Raw genomic sequence first — 21321 nt, 5'->3', positions numbered from 1 at the left:
GTTCATTGGATACTATCAATTGATCTGTCTTCAAGTTCATTGACTTCCCTTTGTTATCTCTATTCTGCTATTATCAAACCTATCAATGAGTTAAAAAATTTTGTGGTGGCCAGGCATGGTGGCTCACACCTGTAATGCCAGCACTCTGGCAGGCTGAGGTGGTTGGATCATTTGAGTTCAGGAGTTCGAGACCAGCCTGGGTAACATGGTAAAACCTCATCTCTACAAAAAAAAAAAAAAAAAAGCAAAAATTAGCAGGGTGTGGCGGCATGCCCCTGTAGTCCCAGCTCTTTGGGTGGCTGAGGCAGGAGGATCGCTTGAGCCCAGGAGGTTAAGGCTGCAGTGAGCTGTGATTGCACCATTGCAATCTAGCCTGTGAGACAGAATGAGACCCTGTCTCAAAAAAAAACTTTTTTTTTTTTTTGGTTAATTTACTTTTGAATTCTTTATTTGTTTCTTCTTTATACCTTCTATTTCTTTTTGATACTTGGGTTTTTTTTGTTTGTTGGTTTTTTAAAGAGATAAGATGTCACTAGTTGCCTAGGCTACCCTCCAACTCCTGGGCTCAAGTGATCTTCCTGCCTCAGTCTCCCAAGTAGCTGGGACTACTGGTGCATGCCACCATGCCTGGCTTGTTTCAGTAATTTTACTGATTGTTGGAGATCCTTAAAGTTTGTCAGATAATTCCAACATTTGTCATCTCAGCATTATTGTCTTTTACTAATCTTTTCTCATGTGAGTTGAGATTTTCCTGCCGCTTTATATATCAAGTAATTTTTGGTATCCTGGAAATTTTGAATATTTTAAGACTTGATCTTGTTAAAATTCTGTGATGAATGTTATTTTTGTTTTAGCAAGCAATTATCTTATGTTTAGGCTTCAAGTTACAGTGTTCCTCTGTGAGCTATGGTATGTCAGTTTACTTTTCAAAGCCTCTTTGCAGGGCTGTTTGTCGTGCTATTTGGTGATATTTGCAGTGCTGTCAGTGTGTGTACCATCCAGTAGCAAATATATAACCTGGGTGATAGTTTATCTATCAGTTTAGATCTCAAAGTCTTTTATATACTGGTTAGAATCAGATCCACACATGCATACCCTGGGGTAAGCCCTGGAGTTTATAAACAATTTAATGAGGTTGTTTTCACAAGCTTTCATGTCTGCAATCTCCTTTGGTGCTTTCTGGATCCAGGAAGCTGCATCTTTAGTTATCTTATGCTTCCGTGTACCTCCATGGTTGCACTTGACTAGGCCCAAGTGGTGATGAACTAAAGGAAAACACACTAGTAAACTTGCCATAGGTTCAGAGGCATCTTAAGTTCTTGTCTTCGTCCTTATTTCTTCTGTATTATTTACTTTTCAGACTCCCCAAACAGCTGCTCCAATATATTCTACCTAGGATTTTTAGCTGCATTCAATGGGTGAGACAGGAGGAATGTGCTTACTCCATCTTACTGGGAACCAGAACCTGATAATCGTGATTTTTAAGTGAGTATATAGTATCTGTTATTTAGATATACTGTAATTTAGTCATTAATTCCCCACATATATTTTTAGGTCATTCACTTATACAATAACAATGTGATTAACATTTTTATGTTTATATTACAAAAATGAAATTTAAAGTTATGGCATTTTTGGGCTTTTGTTATATGTTGCTAAAATTAGTTTCTGAAAGATTGATACTGATTTACAAATTTGACCATCACAAAGAATATTGACCACAATTCATTAAAACACATCAAATGATATTTAAAAATCCATATGAACCTCCCCTCCCCTACTACCCAAACAGTGGCCACTACTGGGGGTTGCTGGGTTAATTTATTATCCTAAAAACTGATAAATCTAGGGAAGTTATCAAGCATTTACTCTGCCTTTCGAGGTAACTGAATAGTTGATAAGGAAACTTTTATTATGTATAGAATTACTCAAACTTATAAATGCAGAAGGAGTTACAAAATTAGAAAATCATCATTTCACAACCCCTAATAAAATAATCTAGGCAATGTTCATCAGTGATTTAAAAAACATCAGGTGAAAGGTTGATGGGGAAGTTTATAATGGAGAATTCCATTAATCAGTCTTTGCTTCACTAAAAGACATTATATACCTCATGTTGTGATGTAATAGGAAGCCCACAGCACCATCTACTATGCATTACTTGGACACAAAGCAACAATTTCCCCAAATTTGCTTATAGAACCATAAGTAAGAAAGCAAAATAATAAAAATGTATAAATATAGGGGATTTGCAGATGACATGTGCTCTTCTCCCTTGTTCCAGATATGCAGTGTATCTGTGGGAAGAAGCATACAAAGCTTGATGTACGTTGAACCATAGTTAATAGATATGGTCTGTAAGGAAAATACTACATGATGCTGTGGAAGTGAGTCAGGGCATACTTAAGGAATTTTCTGGGCCTCTGCCATATCTGCAGAAGGCAGTTCAGTACCCTTGTCTAGCTCCGTTTTCAGTTGTGCAGGAAACAGCAAAGACAAAAGCATCTATTATTTAGTTATAATTTTTGCATATATATATATAAATGGCGCCATATTCCTTATGTGCTTTTCACTTTCCGTAATTCCCTCTCTGAAAGTCTGAATTTCTTAACCTTTTTGTCACTCCTTCTTGACACAGAAAGGTATGTGAACCTAGATTCAAAGAATATGGCACAGAGATAATAAATAGACCCAAAGAAATAGTGAAAAGGACATTTCTGGCTGTTCTGCAATGGCAATATTTCATGATTTTGAAACACACACTTCAATATTTCATTATTCACTAACAAAGCTGCAGGAGTTCCATATCTGAGAATAACTGCTTTCAGAAAATAAAACAAAAAAAGCCCCTTAAAGTGAATCAATTTAAACTGGGGTTGAAAATCATAATAAATGGTGACAATATAATTTGACTAAAAATAAGAGGTAAAAATATATAGATAAGCTTCTTTTACTTGTATTAATAAAATATACGTTGTAATTTCAACTGTTCATAAATTCATTTTTTTCTTTTTTTTTTTTGACACGGAGTCTTGCTCTGTTGCTCAGGCTGGAGTGCAGTGGCACGATCTCAATTCACTGCAACCTCCGCCTCCTGTGTTCAGGCGATTCTCCTGCCTCAGCCTCCTGAGTAGCTGGGACTGCAGGCGTGTGCCACCACACCCAGTTAATTTTTGTATTTTTATTTTTAGTAGAGATGGGGTTTCATCATGTTGGCCAGGCTGGTCTTTAACTCCTGACCTCAAGTGATCCGCGTGCCTCAGCATCCCAAAATGCTGGGATTACTGGCGTGAGCTACTGTGCCCAGCCATCTGTGCGTAAATTCTTAGATGGAACAAAGTCAGTCAGTTTGATTTGGAGAGTGGGGAATGGTTCTACTTTTTCTGACCAAATTGTCTTACAGTATGATATGGCATATTTAACTTCATATTCGACTTGCACAGCATACAAGTTCAGAAAGAGGACCATTTTTTTTTCAAAAAATATTCAAGGACTTAATCACTTTTCTGAGGGATTCTATTAATACTTTGATAAATTCATTTGCAGTTTTATTATTCTTGTTGAATTTCTCTTTTTAATTGGTCTAAGTTCCTTTTCCTGATTTATCAATAGTTTTACATGAGATCTGGACATTTCTGTAACATCTCTTTCATTGACTTCATGAAACATTGTTTTTACAAGATTTTTAGTTGTTTTGAAATATGTTTGTATTGCTGTGTTGGGTATTTAAAGAGCTGACAATCAGTGAAAATACTGATAAACTAATATTTCATAGGTGTAGATAAATGCTAGTCTTCACTGAGGAGGGATATTTGAATGGGGAGAGGACTGAGTTTACAAGTAGTTAACTTATTATTAAATATTTCATGTTATAAGGACTATTGTTCTATGTAAACTCATAACTACAGGGTCTCAGATAATGAATACTTGGGTAATTAGGAACCCCTGTAGTTAAAAAATTATATCTTTGAATGCAACTTATGAAGTTTGAATGCTCTGAGCTTTGTGGGATAAAAGTACTATGCAAATAGTAAATGTCACATGAAGTCCACTAATAAAGGTTAAGGATTTCAAAATATGTAATATAGATAAGGCTTTATACATGAAATTATACCTCATTTGACTTAGTTACTAAAAAGAAAATGAAACATTCCAAGTGAAAACACTTCTTAAAATACATAAATTTTGGTGCCTTAGATTTTCTAAGGTTTTCATTTGTCTAGTTCTGGTACTGGAGAACTAACTGCAGTTCCATAAAAGAGCTGTGAATCTATAAAGCAGCTCATTTCCTTCCAGCTTTTCTTGAGACATATTAAAGCCACAATAAAATATAACTTCTCCTACTCAATAAGCTTTAGTGGATCAGAAAAAGAAACTAAGAAAATAGGCCAGATTAAGCTGGAGAGAAAATGGAAATCTTTTTGTTCTTCAACTCCCATTGTCTTTCTCACATTATCAGTTTTCTTAAAAATAGCTATAGAGTCAGTGAAAACGTGTAAACATCTTTAGATTGCCAAATTGATTATACCCTTTCATTTTTATGTTTTAAAAGAGCTTAAGATTGTTTATCTTCTTTGGAAAGATGTTTAAAATTAGACACATTTAATCATATACCAAGGCTTAGAAAAGGATGTCTCTAGTGAGTTTCTGGTTTTATAGGCAGCAAACATAAAGCACCTGGTGGGCACAATATGAACTTACAGTTTTATGTAATATACATTAAAGCTACCTTAAGAGCTCAACACACTGGAAATGCTTAGTATATTCTACATTTATTTCAGTTTAAGATACAGAAATGGACTCCTAGACATATGCCATATGTTCTCCTCTCATGCCAAGTTAACAAGAATTAAAAGACTGAGATGAATAAACAAGGTCAACTTAGGCTGAGCCAAATTAGACAACAGAATAATTGTCAGATTTTCTGTTGGCAGGGACAGTTTGTTTTGAGCCAATCTTCATGAATTATAGGCTGTAATTTTTTTTTTCTGGTAAGTCTACTGCCAGGCATTCTGTTGACAATTTCTTTGTTTTGTAAACACTGAAAATTTTCATCCATTATATTGTTTATAGGCACACACCAGGATTCTGAATAGATCAGTATTTTTGGTTTGTTCCAACTTAAAGGAAAACTGCTTAGACATGAATCAAATAAAATCACGCCAAAATTTAACAACTTTTAACAAGATAGTATTTCATTTGGAGTTTCTTATGTATGAATTCAATACTGGTTCATTATAATAGCAGGAAACCAACCAATATTGTAGTTAATTTCTAGCTGTAAATATCAAAGTAGATATATTTACTGCAAATACAAGGTTTATTTGTTCTACAATAAATAATTTTAGACCTTGGAAAGGATAATCTAATACTAATGAGAAAATTGAGGCAAGCAGAGAAGTTGACTTATTTGAAATACAAGAACTAGTTTAGGGCTGTACCTAATCTAATTATTTTTAATTTAGTCCTAGGATCATTCATTTTGTTTATACAGTGTCTGACATGGTTTAGATCTGTGTCCTCACCAAATCAAATTTGACATTAGATATGTCAAACTGTAATCTCCAGAGTTGGAGGTCAGACCTGGTGGGAGGTGATTGGATCGTGGGAGTGGTTTCTCATGAATGGCTTAGCACTGTCCCCTTGGTGCTGTTCTTGTGATAGCAAGTAAGTTCTCATGAGATCTGGTGGTTTAAAAGTGTGTGGCACCTCCTCCCAAACCCCTCTATTCCTCCTGCTCTGACCATGTGAAGTGCTGGCTCCCCCTTTGCCTTCTGCCATGACTGTAAGTTTCCTGAGGCCTCCCCAGAAACTGAGCAGATGCTAGCATCATGCTTCCTGTACAGCCTGAGGAAGAGTGAGCCAATTAAACATCTTTTCTTTATAAATTACCCAGTCTCAGGTATTTCTTTATAAGAATGTGAGGACAGACCAATATAATATTTAAGGCTTTATTACACACAAATGTGTATGTATAAAGATGTAATTTATAACAACACAAAGGAGCAAGAGAGAGGAATGGAGCAATACAGGAGCAAAGTTTTTATATACTATTGTTGTTAAATTGATATTAAAACAAACTAAGTTGTTATAAATTAAGATTTATAATCATCAGGTGAACCACAAAAGAAAAATCCTCCAAAGAAATTACAAGGGTATTAAAATACCTACTTAACACAAGAGAAGGCAATAAGTGAGGAATAGAGGAATAGCTACAAGGAATGTAGAATATGACAGCAAAATGACTGATGTAAATCCTGACTTATTTAGTAATTACATTAATAATAAATGGATTAAACCCTCCAATTAAAAGGAAGAGATTGGTGGAATGAATTTAAAAAGAATCACTTTCAAATCTTTTAAGATATGTGACACTATGTAAGAGACAAAGTGGAAACTTTAAAAGAGAATTTAAAAAATATATTGTTTTTCTTACGTAAAGTGAGTGTCCCTCAATTCCTGTTGTGTTTTCATCAGGACTGGGAGCTGAATTGAGCTGAATTTTGTCAAAGGCATTTTCAACATCTATATAAATAATTGTATGATTTTTATCAACCTTAGATCTATTAATATGGTATATGATATTAATGGATTTGGTAACACTAAAACAACCTTGTATTTTCAGGGTGGATCCAAGTGTTGGATTTTTTTCACTAATATTTTACTTAATATTTTTTACATGAATGATATTGGCTTGTCATTTTTCTGTGGAAAAGTTTTTCTTTATTTTCAATGCTTTGGAATAATTTATAGAGCATTCGGAGTATCTGATCTTTGAAGGTTTGGTAGAATTCTACCTGGTCATCTGGGCCTTTTGCTCTTTTACAGGGTAATTTCTTAATAATCTTGTCTATTTCTTTTATGAAAATTGGTGTGCTTCAGATTTCTAAATTCAGTGGTGGACACTTTTGGCAATCTGTATTTATCTAGTATATTATCTATTGTTTTCTAAGTTTTCAAATTCATTTGCATAGAAATTTGCGAAGTAGTCTCTTATGATTAAAAAGAAAAAACCCTCCCTTGTTTAAATGGTTAATTTCTCCCTTCCTCCCTCTGCCATTTCTTAATTTTATATGTTTTGTTTTCTCTCCTTTTTTTGATCAAGTTGGTCCATTTTGTTGTTTCAAAAACATTTGGATTTGATATCTTACTACAGTTTTTTGTTTGTTTGTTTTGTTCTTTGTCTTCTACCTGAGGTGTCAGTAATCTATGGCTTATGGACTGGTTGCCTGTTTTTGTAAATAAAGTTTTTTGTTTGTTTTGTTTTTTGCTTTGTAAATTTATTTTTTTTAATTTTAATTTTAATTTTTTTATTTTGAAACGGAGTCAAGCCCAGTCGTCCAGGCTGGAGTGCAATGACGCAGTCTAGCCTCAGTGCAACCTCCGCCTCTCGGGTCCAAGCAATTCTCCTGCCTCAGCCTCCCGAGTAGCTGGGACTACAGGTGTGTGCCACCACACCTGGCTAATTTTTGTATTTTTAGTAGAGACGGGGTTTCACCATGTTGGCCAGGCTGATCTCAAACCCCTGACCTCGTGATTCGCCTGCCTCGGCCTCCCAAAGTGCTGGGATTACAGGCATGAGCCACCGTGCCTGGCTAATTTTTAATTTGTTGGATACGTAGTAGGTGTATATATTTATGGGGTACATGAAATTTTTGAGACAGGGTCTTGCTCTGTCACCCAGGCTGGAGTGCAGGGGCGCGATCAGCTCACTAAAACTTCTGCCTCCCGGGTTTCAGCGATTCTCATGCCTCACTCTTCCTGAGGCGTGTTCCACCACGCCTGGCTAATTTTTTTGTATTTTTAGTAGAGACAGGGTTTCGCCATATTTGCCGAGCTGGTCTCGAACTCCTGGCCTCAAGTGATCTGCCTGCCTCAGCCTCCCTAAATGTTGGAATTACAGGCATTAGCCACCGTGCCTGGCTGTACATGAGATATTTTGATATAGGTAAACAATGTGTAATAAGCACATCAGGGTAAATGAGGTGTCCATCACCTAAAGCATTTATCATTTCCTTGTGTTACAAACATTCCAATTATACTCATTTATTTATTTTTATTAAAATATACAATAAATTACTGTTGACTGTAATTACCCTGTTGTGCTATCAAATACTAGATCTCACTCATTCTATCTGATTGTATTTTTGTACCCATTAACCATCCCCACCACCATCAATTACCTTTCACAGCCTCTGGTAACCATTATTATATTCACTATCTCTATGAGTTCAATTGTTTTAATTTTTAGCTTCCCACAAATGAGTGAGAACATGTGAAGTTTGTCATTCTGTGCCTGGCTTATTTCACTTAACATAATGTTCTCCAGTTCCATGTAAATAAAGTTTTATTGGACCACAGCCACATCCGTTCATTTATGTATTGTCTATGACTGTTTTCATGCTACAACAGAGTTAAATAGTTGCAGCAGAGAACATATGGTCCATAAGCCTAAAATATTTACACTGAAGCCATTTAGGAAAAAAGTTTGCCAATCCCTGCTCTGCCTCATTAATTTCTGGTTTTATCTTTATTATTTCTTTCCTTGTGCTTTATTTTGGTGTAGTGTCTTGTTATTTTTTAAAGCTTTTGAGTTAGAATTGTTCCCTTTTCTCATTTTTTTTCTGGTAAAAATGCTTAGTGGTATCAATTTTCCTCTGATTATTACTTAAATACATCCCATATATTCTGATATGTAGTGTTTTATTATAATTACTTCTTAGAAATTTCATGTTGTATTTCTTCTTTCATCCAAAAATTGTTTAATAAAAGGTTTTAAAATTTCCACAAGAAAGGGCATGTTGGTTCTTGTTAAACATTGCTGGTTGTATTACATTGTGATTGGAGAGTGTTTGTAATATTTAGTGAAATTTAATGATATATTTTGGCAAGTAACATACCTTTTTTGTAAATAGTCCATGAATTCTTAGGAAGAAAACTTATTTTCTTTTATCAAGGAATAGAATTTGATGAATATTCATAATATCTACATTATTATGTTTAGGTATTATTTCTTGTTACTTTTTGCCTACTTGATCTATTCTGTAGTAAGCATAGTGAGTTAGGCTGGGTGTGGTGGCTCATGCCTATAATCCCAGCACTTTGGGAGGCCAAGGCAGGTGGATCACTTGAGCCCAGAAGTTCAAGACTAGCCTGGGCAACATGGCAAAACGCCATCTCTACAAAAAATACAAAAAATTAGCTGCATGTGGTGACACATGCCTGTTGTCCCAGCCACCCAGGAGGCTGAGGTGGATCACCTGAGCCCAGGAGGTCAAGACTGTGGTGAGCCATGATCACGCCACTGCACTCCAGGCTGGGCAAGAGTGAGACCCTGCCAAAAAATAAATAAATAAATAAAGGAATAGTAAGTTAAAATCTCCTATTACTCATATCTCTCTATATCTCCTTGCATCTTTTATAGATTTTCCTTTATAAAGGTGACTTCTATATTATTTGTTGTACAAATATTCTTAAGTGTTTTATCTATGTGAAATTTGCATTAATTTTTTTTTCTTTGTTGGATTTTATGCTTTTGGGCTTGAATTCTGTAATTAGTATGGTTACTATTGGTTTCTTATTATTTTCATTTGCCTGAATATCTTTCCCCATTCCTTTATTTTTACCCTTTCTGAATCATTTTATTTAGATGTATGTCTTTCTTACAGTACATAGCTGGATCTTGCTTTATGAGCAAATTGAATCTTTTTCTTTTAATAGGTGAGGTGAGTCCATTTACATCAATTGATATGACTGATATGCTAGGTTTCAACTCTTTTACTAATATTTTATAATTTTGTGAATTTTGATATATTTGCTGTGTTTCTCTCTGAGGTATGTGTTTCCTTTCTTCTCACTTATTTATCACTTGAGCCCAGGAGTTGTGGGCTGCAAAATGCCCATTGGGTACCACACTGAGTTTGGCATCAACATGGTGACCTCCTGGGAGCTGAGGACCACCAGGTTGCATAAGGTGGGGTGAACCGGGCCAGACTGGAAAGGGGGTCAATCAGTAGTGGGATTGTGCCTGGTGAATAACCATTGCACTCCAGCCTGGGCAACACAGTGAGACTCCATCTCTTAAAAAAATAAAAAGTAAATGGTAGTTAGTAAGGCTTGTGGTTTTGTTCTAGTGGTTACCTTTGTACTTGTGTCTTTTCTAATGCCTTTAGTCTCTTCTTTTCCTAGTTAACCTTTTATTATGTGGCATATGAGATTTTATTGTCTCTTTTAACTCCCAACTATTGGCTATACAACCATCAGTGAGCTTATTCTATCTTACTCTTTCACTCTCTGTTCCACTCCCATTTTCTAAAGTTGTATTACTTCTACTTAACATACAGTATTTGTATATGGGTCTTCCACCCCTTTTATCTTCTGCCTACATTTATATTTATTAAAATATAGTCGGTCCTTGTACTGACACTTTGTTACTCATCTCATGGTTAGATGAAACTCTTCCTCTAGTATTCCTCAAGAAGGGTTCATGGGTACAGAATTTCCTATATTGAAAACTGTTTCTTTTAGCGTTCATACTTGAAGGAGATCATGGATGACTATACTATCCTTGGTTCACACTTTCAGTCACTGAGTTTTTGAAAATTGTAGTTCTGCTTTTGCCTTGCCTTATATTTTATTTTTTTGAAAAGTTTGATACTTGTTTGAAAAGTTCGATACTTTTTTCCTGAAAGTGCACTTCGGGTGTCTGAGAAAAATTAGAACAATCAGCTCCAAGAAATATCCTAGCTATACTCTTATATTTCAATGATTAATTTAAAAAATGTTTAGGGCCTTCTGGTAAAAAGATCAAATAACTTACATAAGCAAAAGTACATGAATATATTTTGCAACATTTTCTTGGATTTTTAGTTTCAAGTATTCTGTTACATTGTTTTATTTTTTCTTTTTCAAGGAATCCAATTATACAAATGCTGTTGCTTCTCTGTCTTATCTCCCATTCCATTACTTTTTCTTTGACTTTTTTACTTCTCATTTTCATTTGTTTTCCGCCATTTTCAATGTTTTTAATTAAGTTTTATTATGAGTTTATTCTCATTTGGGTACCCTGTAACTTATTTTTCATTTTTGGATAATATTATGCTTTTTATTTTCATTTATTTGTTACAGTGGACTTTTTTTTTTTTTTTTGAGACTCTATCACTCTGCCACCCAGGCTGGAGTGCAGTGGCATAATCAGGACTCATTGAAGCCTTAATGTTTAGGGCCCCAAGCGATCCTCCTACCTCAGTCTCCCAAGTAGCTGGGACCGCAGGCGTGGACCACCATGCCAGGCTAATTTTTTTTTTTTTTCAGTAGAGATGAGGTCTCGCTATGTTGCCCAGGCTGGTCTTGAGTCCCTGGGCTCAAGGGATCCTCCCACCTTGGCCTCCCAAAGTGTTTGGATTACAGGTGCAAGCCACCACACCTGGACAATTTTCTTGGTGTCTTCTTCCATCCCTCCCTCCTCCTCTCCTGTCCATTTCTATTTTCCATTTTTTTCTTTTTCTTTCTTTCTTTTTTTTTTTTTGAGATGGAGTCTCACTCTGTCACCCTGGCTGGAGTGCAATGGTGCAATCTCAGCTCACTGCAACCTCCACCTCCTGGGTTCAAGCAATTCCCCTGCCTCAGCCTCCCAAGGAGCTGGGATTACAGACGTGTGCCATCACACCAGGCTAATTTTTATATTTTTAGTAGAGATAGGGTTTCACCATGTTGGCCAGGCTAGTCTTGAACTCCTGACCTCAGGTGATCCGCCTCAGCCTCCCAAAGTGCTGGTATTACAGGCGTGAGCCACCGTGCCTGGCCTCATTTTGTCTTTATAATTCAGAGTGGGTTTCAATATACCCAGTTGCTTATTCCAATGTATCTAATTCTGCCTGGTGTGGTGTTATACAGTTTTCTTTGACATCATGATTGTTTTGGGGGAGGATAATTTTCCTTAACTGATGTGTGTAGTTTTCATTTTCTGTTACTTTGTATGCAACTGTTCATCTTTTTCCTGCTTATTTTTGTGGTATTGGCTATGTTTTGTGAGATCCTAGTTCAGTGGGGTCCTCAGTAGAGCAAAGTCTAGGCACTTGTTAGCATATATTCATCGAATAGACGTATAGATCAATAGAGCAGAATGACAAATCCAGAAATAAACACTTAACACCTATAGTCAGTTGATTTTTGATGAAGGTGTAAAGGCAATTCAGTGGGGAAAATGAGTTTTTTTTTCCTCAAAAAAAAAAAAAAAACACTGGGGAAACGTGTATTTCTATGTACTACATAATGACCTTAGACCCTTATTCACATCCTACATAAAAATTAACTCAAAATGGACTTTAAGAGCTGGAACTATAAAACTTCTAGAAGAAAACATGAGAAAATATCCACATTTTCAGATTAGAAAGAAATTTAAGTACAACACATAAAAGACAATCAAAAAAAGAAAAAATTGCTATCCTTGGCTTCACCAAAATTTGGAAACTTTTGCACTTCAAAAGACACTACTGGAAAATGAAAAGGCAAACCACAGACGGAGAAAATACTTGCACATCAGGTATTTAATAAGGAACTTGTATTCAGAATACATAAAAGTATCTTACAATTCAATAACAAGACAACTAAAGAATGGACAACAAATTTGAATAGTTATAACAACAAAGAATGCTAATGAGCAAATAAGAAATGTTCAACATCATTAGTTGTTAGGGAAATGCAAATTAAAGCTACAATTAGATACCATTCTTCACCCAACAGAATAGTTATAATAAAAAAACATTGACAATATTAAATATTGGTGAGGATACTGAGAAATTGGAACCCTTATATATTGCTGGTGGGTATGTAAAATGTTACAGGCACTTTGGAAAACAATTTGGCAGTTTCTTAAAACTAGCGAATTAAATATAAACTTAGAATAAGACCCAGCAATTCAATTCCTAGATATCTGCCCAAGGGAAATGAAAATATATGTCCACTTAGAAACTTAAATGTGAATGTTTACAGCAACATTATTCATAATAGCCCCAAAATGGAAATAACCCAGATACCATCAGCTGGTGAGTGGATAAGCAAAATGTGGCACATCCATGTAATAGAATACTATTCAGCAATTAAGAAGGAATAAACTACACATTACATGAGCCTCAGTAACATAATGCTAAGTGAAAGAAGCCAGATACAAAAGACAATATATTGTATGACTTCATTTATATGAAATGTCCAGATTATATGATTTCATTTTTATAAAATTTCTCTAGAGACAGAAAGCAGAGCAATGTTTGCCTCAGGCTGGGTTAGGAGAGTGGAAATTGGGCATAAGGGAACTATTTGGGGGTGATGGAAATGCTCTAAACCTAAACTGTGGTGATGGTCATACAGCTTTATAAATTTACCAAATATCACTGACTTGTATACTTACAATGGGTGAATTTTATGGTATATGTAAGTTATATCTCAGTAAAATTGTTTCTAAAGAAGTATCCAGATGTGGTGGCTCACGCCTGTAATCCCAGCACTTTGAAAGGCCGAGGCAAAAGGATCACTTGAGCCCAGGAGTCTGATACCTGCCTGGGCAACATGGTGAAACCCTGTTTCTACAGAAAAAATACAAAAATTAGCCTGGTATGGTGGCACGTGCCTGTAGTTGCAGTTGCTTGGGAGGCTGAGGTGGGAGAATCACCTGAGCCTGGGAGGTCAAGGCTGCAGTAAGCCATGATCGCACCACTGCATTCCAGCTTGGGTGACAGAGTGAGATGCCGCCCCCCACCCCTCCAAAAAATAATAATAAAGAGGTAGGACTTCTAGGTAGCTGAAGATAACAGCAGTAGCCTATGTTCTAGCTCCCAATACTTCTTTTATAAACAATACAGAACAGTATACAAGGAAAAATGAAACTACATGACAATCATGTTCTTAGCATGACTTGAAGACAGAGAATGTCCAAACTTCAAAATAATTGTAAATAAAATGGAAAAAACACCAAATGCCAATGCATGATCTCTCTAGCTCCTGATATTCTGGTACATCGGAGCATGGACTACAGGGAAGACGCTATAAAGTACCATGCAGTCTGAAGAGGCAGTTTTCAAAAAGATAGCTTCTCAGGGAAAAGGCAGAAAGAGAGGGGCACTTTTGGCATTTGGGTGTGAAGGAAGAAAGAAGCATAAGGAGGAAAATACTGGACAAGAGAAAACCAAAAAATGAGAGGTCATACAATCCCATCAAGAATTTGTGGGCTGGGTGTGGTTGCTCATGCCTGTAATCCTAGCACTTTGGGAGGCTGAGGCGGGTGGATCACCTGAGGTCAGGAGTTTGAGACCAGCCTGGCCAACATGGTGAAACCCTGTCTCTACTAAAAATAAAAAATAAAAAATTAGCAGGGCACAGTCGTGGGCACCTGTAATCCCAGCTACTATGGAGGGTGAAGCAGGAGAGTCGCGTGAACCCAGGAGGTGGGGGTTGCAGTGAGCTGAGGTCATGCCATTGCACTCCAGCCTGGGCAACTAGAGTGAAACTCTGTCTCAAAAAAAAAAAAAAAAAAAAAAAAAAAAAAAAAAAAAAAAAAAAAAAAAAAAAATTGTGGAGAGCTTAATTAGCCCCTCTTTGTTTTTCTCATTTCCAGCCTCTCCCTGTTGAATTTTTGGCTAGTTTGCCATTCTGTCACTTGCCCTAATGAGGCGGGCAGAACTGGCATTTCCTATCAAGTTTGTCAATTTTACTGACAATAGTTTGCTACTTTTATTAGACAATGCTGCTAGGCAGAGTTTTCCCACCCTCAGCTCAAGTCAGCTGTTGGTTTTCAAAGCCAGTCCTACCATGGTAGAATTAGTTTGGGGATGGGCAGGAGGATGGAAGCAGCTTCAGGCAAGAAAATAAGAGACTTCTACTTTATTACTAGAAGTTCAGCAATTTTTCATGAATAAATGCTTCTCAATTTGTTGTTTGCCTTTGTGTGATTTCCAAAGCCCAGAAATGATGGCTTTTGTCTAGTTTTATATTTGTTTCTTGGGGAGAGGATTTGCTGATATCCAAATAAACTCTTTGATACTTGGAAATCCTCCCCCTCTTTATTTGCTGTTAATGTGTACAGTTTGAGGCATTTTTCTTGAGGGTATTATAGGTGGGTATGTATAATTGATATATACGTATTTTTTAATGTGGCCTCTTTACAATTACTGAAAATAGGATCCTCAAAAGCAGGGATGTTATGCATAAACCAGGGAACAGATCTGACCCACTGCCTATTTTTATGAAGTTTTATTGTAACACTGCCATTCTCATTCATTTATATATTGTCTCTGGCCACTTTTTTACTGTAACAGCAGGATTGAGTAGTTGCAAAAGTTTGTCTGGGCTGCAAAGCCTAACATATTTGCTCTCTAGCCCTTTACACAAAAAGCTTGCTGACCCTTGCTTGAGAGAATCATTATCATAATTAATATTATAATTACCACTTTAAATAACATTATTACTTTTGTTTGTTTTTTAAATTTCATATTTATTCTTTATCTTCTCAATAACCCCATGTAGCAAACTGGACAGATATCAGATATTTAAACTATCATTTATCAGATTTCAAAAACTAATGGTAAACTTGCATTAAATAAATATTATATAAATTATAATTCAAACTACATATTCTAAAAATTAATATTTATTAAAGGTAGCCTAACAATCCTAGAATTTAACAGCAGAATACAAACAATTCAATATCTTATAGTAATTTCATTTTGGCCCAGAGTAACATTTATTGTAGCAATATTATTTTTACATTCACTTCTGCCATTCATTATGCCTGCTCCAAATAACCAAACTACTGCAAAGTCTGAGCCATGAGAAATGCAAATTTTTCTCCTTGACATTTTGAAATATTCTTGCTTTGCTATTAGTTCGCATTTGAACAGGTAATACTAAATACTTTATGGAGCAATTTCCTCAGTTCAACATTTCTTACCTGTTAGAAGAGCCATTCAGTATTCTTTGTTGTAAAATATGTCTGTGGGTTGGGCAAGAGGGAGGGAGGTTATCTGGAAATGAGTCTTCTCCTTGAGGTGCTAAAGACAGGCCAATAAATGCTTCATTTAGCATATCCCCTCTGTCCAAGGGTCCCAGGAGTTCTGTTAAAAATGATTAATATGTGAGTGAAATACTAAGTACAATTTCTGCTAACTCCCTTATAAGTAAGATTACAGAACAACATTCACATATCCCAGTGGAACTTTTTTCTTTGTCAATTTCAAAATCTTGTTGTCCTAGTTCCCTATGACTTCTGTCATTCTTATACTTACTTCAGCAGTTTGATAACAGAATAGTGAATGTTTTCAAGTATAGATTTTAAAAAATTCATTTATATCTTGCTTATGTGTAGTGTTTTTAACGAGCATATTATTTATAAAATTTTTTTGTTTTTGTTAGCCAATTACTGGAATATTTTATCTTGGAATATTGCAGGAAGTGATTTTACTCTTTCACATATAGCACATAACTTGAAAAGAAAAGGAAAATATCTTTCCCAATATTTGCTTTCAATTAGCATTTTAAACTTTATAGGGAGATATATACTCCCATATCTTAGAGATGTACAGAGGTGTATAGAGAGATATTGGCAACTTTGACAGGGCATTGTTTAAAAATGTTGTTTGAAACATAATGAAGCTGTGAAAAATATATTTTTTGTAAGAAACATAAACCTTACTAAAAACCAAAAAAAAAACCTCTTAGGACCACCGTGTATGGCAAAACATATTTTTTACCATCTTAAACATTTTAAAGCATACAGTTCAATAGTGTTAAGTATATTCACATTGTTGTGAAGCAAATCTCCAGAACTTTTTTGTCTTGCAAAACTGAAACTGCACCCATTGTACAATTCCCCATTTGCCCCTCTCCCAGTTTGATAACCAACATGTTATTTTCTGTTTCTATGAATTTGATAACTTTAGATCTTGTATAAGTGGTATCATACAGTATTCATGTTTTTGTCACTGGCTTATTTCACTTAGCATAATGTCTTCAAGGTTTATCCGTGTTGTAGTATGTGACAAGATTTCTTCCTTTTTAAGACTGAATAGTAAGCTGTTGTATGTATATACCATGCTTTGTTTTTCCATTCTCTATCTATTGACATTTGGGTTGCTTCCACCTCTTGGCTATTGTGAATAATGCTGCTATGAACATGGATGTGCAGATATCTCCGAGACCCTGCTATCAATGCTTTTGGACATATACTCAGGAGGGGGATTGCCTATCATACAGTGGATCTATCTTTAAATTTTTGAGGAAATGCCATACTGTTTTCATTGTGGTTCACCATTTTACAATCCTACCAACAGTGCACAAAGATTCTAATTTCTCCAAATCCTTGACAAACTTGTTATTTTCTGTTTTTTTAAAACTAGTCATCCTAATGAATGTGACATGCTACCTTATGGTTTTGATTTGCATTTCTCTAATAAGTGATACTGAGCATCTTTTTATATGCTTGTTGGTCATTTGTATACCTTCATTGAAGAAATGTGGATTCAAGTCACTTGTCCTTTTTTTCTTTGAGACAGAGTCTCACTCTGTTGCCCAGGCTGGAGTGCAGTATCACAATCATGGCTCACTAAAGTCTTGACCTCTCAGGCTCAAGTGATCCTCCCACCTCAGCCCTCTTGAGTAGCTGGGACTACAGGTGTGTACCACAATGCATGACTCATTTAAAAAAAACATTATTGTAGAGAGGGGGCTTTCACTAGGTTGCCCAGGCTGGTCTTGAACTCCTGGGGTCAAGCAATCTTCCCACTTCCTGTGGTGGCTCATGCCTGTAATCCTGCCTCCCAAAGTGCTGGCATTACAGGCATGAGCCATGGCGCCCAGCCCCCTTGCCCATTTTTAATTAGGTTGTTTTTGTTTTTAAGTTGTAGGAGCTCTGTATGTAGTCTAGATATTAATGCTTTGTCAGATTTGCAAATATTTTCTCCCATTCCTTAGGCTGTCTGTTCACTTTATTGGTACTTTATTGTGTCCTTTAATGCATAAAAGTTTTTAAGTTGGATTAAGCCCCATTTGTAGTCCCATTTGTCTATTTTGCTTTTGTTGCCTATGCTTTTGGTGTCACATACAAGAAATCATTGTCATATCCAATATCATGAAGCTTTTCTCTAATGCTTTCTTCTAGCAGTTTTATACTTTTGTTTCTTATGTTTAGGTCTTTAATTCATTTTGAGTTAATTTTTGTTTGTGGTGTAACAAAAGGGTCCAACTTGCTCTTTTGCATGGGGATATCCAGTTTCCCAGCAACGTTTGTTGAAGAGATAGTTCCTTTTGCATTGAATGGTGTTGACATCTGTCAAAAATTGTTTGACCATATGGTTAATGGTTTATATCTGGGCTCTCAATTCTGTTCATTTTTGTTGGTCTATATGTCTGTGTTTATGCCAATACTAATGTTTAGATTACTGTAGCCTTGTAATATGTTTTGAATCAGAAAGACCTCTTTTTCACTTTTCAAGATTGTTCTGGCTATTCAGCATCCCTTGTGATTCCATATGAATTTTTAAATGGATTTTTCTATGTTTCCAAAGATGCCATTGGGATTTTGATAGGGATTGCACTGAATTGGTAGATTACCTTGGGCAATACTGACATTTTAACAACATGAAGTATTCCAATCCATGAATATTGGATGTCTTTCAATTTATTTGTGTCTTTAATACCTATCAGCAGTGTTTTCTAGTTTTAAATCTTTTACCTCCTTGGTTAGGTTTATTCCAAAGTATTTTATTCTTTTTGATGCTATTGTAAATGAAATTGTTTTCTTACTGTCCTTTGCAGATTGCTCATTTTTAGTGTCAGAAATGCAATGAATTTTTGTATGTTGACTTGTATCTTGCAACTTTGCTGAATTCAATTATTCTAAAGTTTTTAAATGGGATCTTTAGGGCTTGCTGCATAGGAAATTAAGATATCTATAACCAGAGACAATTTTACTTCCTTTCTGATTTTGGTGCCTTTTATTTCACTTGCATAATTGCTTTGACTAGGACATTCCAGTATTATGTTAAATAGAAGGGGTGAAAGCAGGCATCTTTGTCTTGTTCCTGATCCTAGAGAAAGGGCTTTCAGTTTTTCACCATTGAGACTGATGTTACCTGTGGTCTTTTCATGTATAGCCTTTATTATGTTGGAGTATTAATAGTTTCCTTACATCCTAGTTTGTTGAACATTTTTAGCATGAAAGAACATCAAATTTTGTCAAATGCTTTTTTTTGTGTGTATCAATTGAGATGATTATGTAGTTCTCATCTTTCATTCTGTTAATGTGATTAGAATGATTTTCTTATGTTGAACCATCCTTACTTTACATCAGTAAATTTTACTTGATCATGGTGTATTATCTTTTTACTATGCCTAAGAATTTCGTTGGCTGGTATTTTGTTAATGACTTTTGCTCCAATATCTATCAAGAACGTTGGTCTGTAGTTTTCTTTGTCTTCATCTGGCTTTGTTACTAGGGTAATGCTGGCCTTATATAATGAATTTTGGATTTTCCCTTCTTTTAATTTTTTTGGAAGAGTTTGAGGAGAATGGGTGCTAATTCTTTAAATATTTGCTGGAATATTCTAATGAAGGCATGAGGTCTTGGGCTTTTCTTTGTGTGGAGTATTGGTTACTGATGCAATCTCTTTAATAGTTGTAAGTCTGTCCAGATTATGTAATTCTTCATTATCCAGTCTTGGTTAGTTGTGTGTTTAAAAGATTTTGTCCATTTATGTAAGTTTTCCAGTTTGTTGGCATACGACTGTTTGTAATATTCTCTTACAACCCTCTTTATTTTATGTCGTATTGGCTGTAATATCCCCTCTTTCACTTTTGATTTTAGTTATTTGAGTCTTCTCTCTTTTTTTTAATTAGTATACCTAATAATTGGTCAGTTTTGTAGATATTTTAGAAAAACCACCTCTTAAGTTTTGTTGATTTTTTTCTATTGCTTTTGTATTCTGTATTTCATTGATCTTTGCTCTAAACTTTATTATTTTCTTCTGTTAGCTTTGGGTTTAGTTTGTTTTTCTTTCTTTTCAGTTTCTTAAGGTACAAAGTTAGGTTATTAATTTTCAATCTTTCTTCTTTTTTAACGTAAACATAGCCATAAACTTCTCTGTTAGTACTGTTTTCACTGCGTCTCACAAGTTTGGGCACTGATATGGCTTGGATGTTCCCTCCAAATCTCATGTTGAGATGTAATCCCCAGTGTTGGAGGTGGGACCTTGTATTAGGCTGTTCTTGCATCACTATAAAGAAATACCATACAACCTGAGCAACATGTCAAAACCTCATTTCTACAAGAAGTACAAAAATTACCTAGGCGTGGTAGCTCATGCCTGCAGTTGCAGTTACTCAGGAATTTGAGGCTGGAGAATCGCTTGACCAGGGAAATGGAGGTTGCAGTGAGCTGAGACTGCACCACTGCACTCCAGCCTGGGTGACAGAGTGAGACCCTGTCTTGGGGGGGGGGGGGGGGGAAAGAAATATCAGAGACTGGGTAATTTATAAAGAAAAGGGGTTTAATTGACTCATTGTTCTGCAGGCTGTATATGCATGATGCTGGCATCTGCTCAGCTTCTGGGGAGGACTCAGGGAACTTTTCCTCATGGAGGAAGGTGAAATGGAAGGTGACTGGATTATGGGGGCAGATTTCTCATAAATGGTTTAGCACCATCCCCTTGGTGCTGTCTTTGCAATAGTGAGTTCTCATGAGATCTGGCTGTTTAAAAGTGTGTGGCACCTCCCCCTTCTCTTTCTCCTTCTGCAGCCTTCCCTTGCTCTTCCCATTTCACCTTCTGCCATGAGGAAAAGCTCCCTAAGGCCTCCTCAGAAGCTGAGTAGATGCCAGCACTGTGCTTGTAGATCCTGCAGAACTATCAATAAAACTTCTTTTCTTTATGAATTACCCAGTCTGGAGTATTCCTTTATAGCAATCCAAGAATGGCCTAACACAGGAACATTTTTTCATTTTCATTTGTCTCAAGAGGCTTTCTAATTTTCCTTGTGATTTCTTCTTTGACCTGTTTAAGAGTGCATTGCTTAATTTTCATGTATTTGTGGATTTTCCAGTTTTCCTTCTGTTGTTGATGTGTAGTGTCATTTCACTGTAATCAGAGAAGATATTTTCTGTGATTGCTGTCTTTTAAAATTTGTTAAGATTTGTTTTGTGGCCTTCATGTGGTCTGTTTTGGAGAATGTTGCATGTGCACTTGAAAATAATGTGTTTTTTTGCAGTTGATGGGTGAGTGTTCTGTATATGTTCTGTTCTTTATATAGACCTGGAGGTCATTATCTTAAGTGAAATAA

The 21321-nt window shown here is 35.8% G+C and overlaps 1 protein-coding gene across 20 annotated transcripts in view; it reads right to left on the bottom strand.

Annotated features, from left to right (window-relative positions):
- Positions 1–21321, bottom strand: part of WDPCP (WD repeat containing planar cell polarity effector) — a 729520-nt gene that overhangs the window by 54212 nt on the left and 653987 nt on the right. For all 20 annotated transcript variants that reach the window (XR_010149488.1, XR_010149489.1, XR_010149490.1 and 17 more), the window contains one exon: positions 15944–16106. Coding sequence is in view for 17 of the 20 variants with exons in the window: in XM_054678456.2 (XP_054534431.1) it covers positions 15944–16106 (163 nt within the window). In the remaining 3 variants the exon portion in view is untranslated. The remainder of the gene's footprint in view (positions 1–15943; positions 16107–21321) is intronic.

Source organism: Pan troglodytes, chromosome 12, assembly GCF_028858775.2.
Source record: "Pan troglodytes isolate AG18354 chromosome 12, NHGRI_mPanTro3-v2.0_pri, whole genome shotgun sequence".
NCBI lineage: Eukaryota > Metazoa > Chordata > Mammalia > Primates > Hominidae > Pan > Pan troglodytes.
This window is presented reverse-complemented; position numbering and strand designations above follow the sequence as displayed.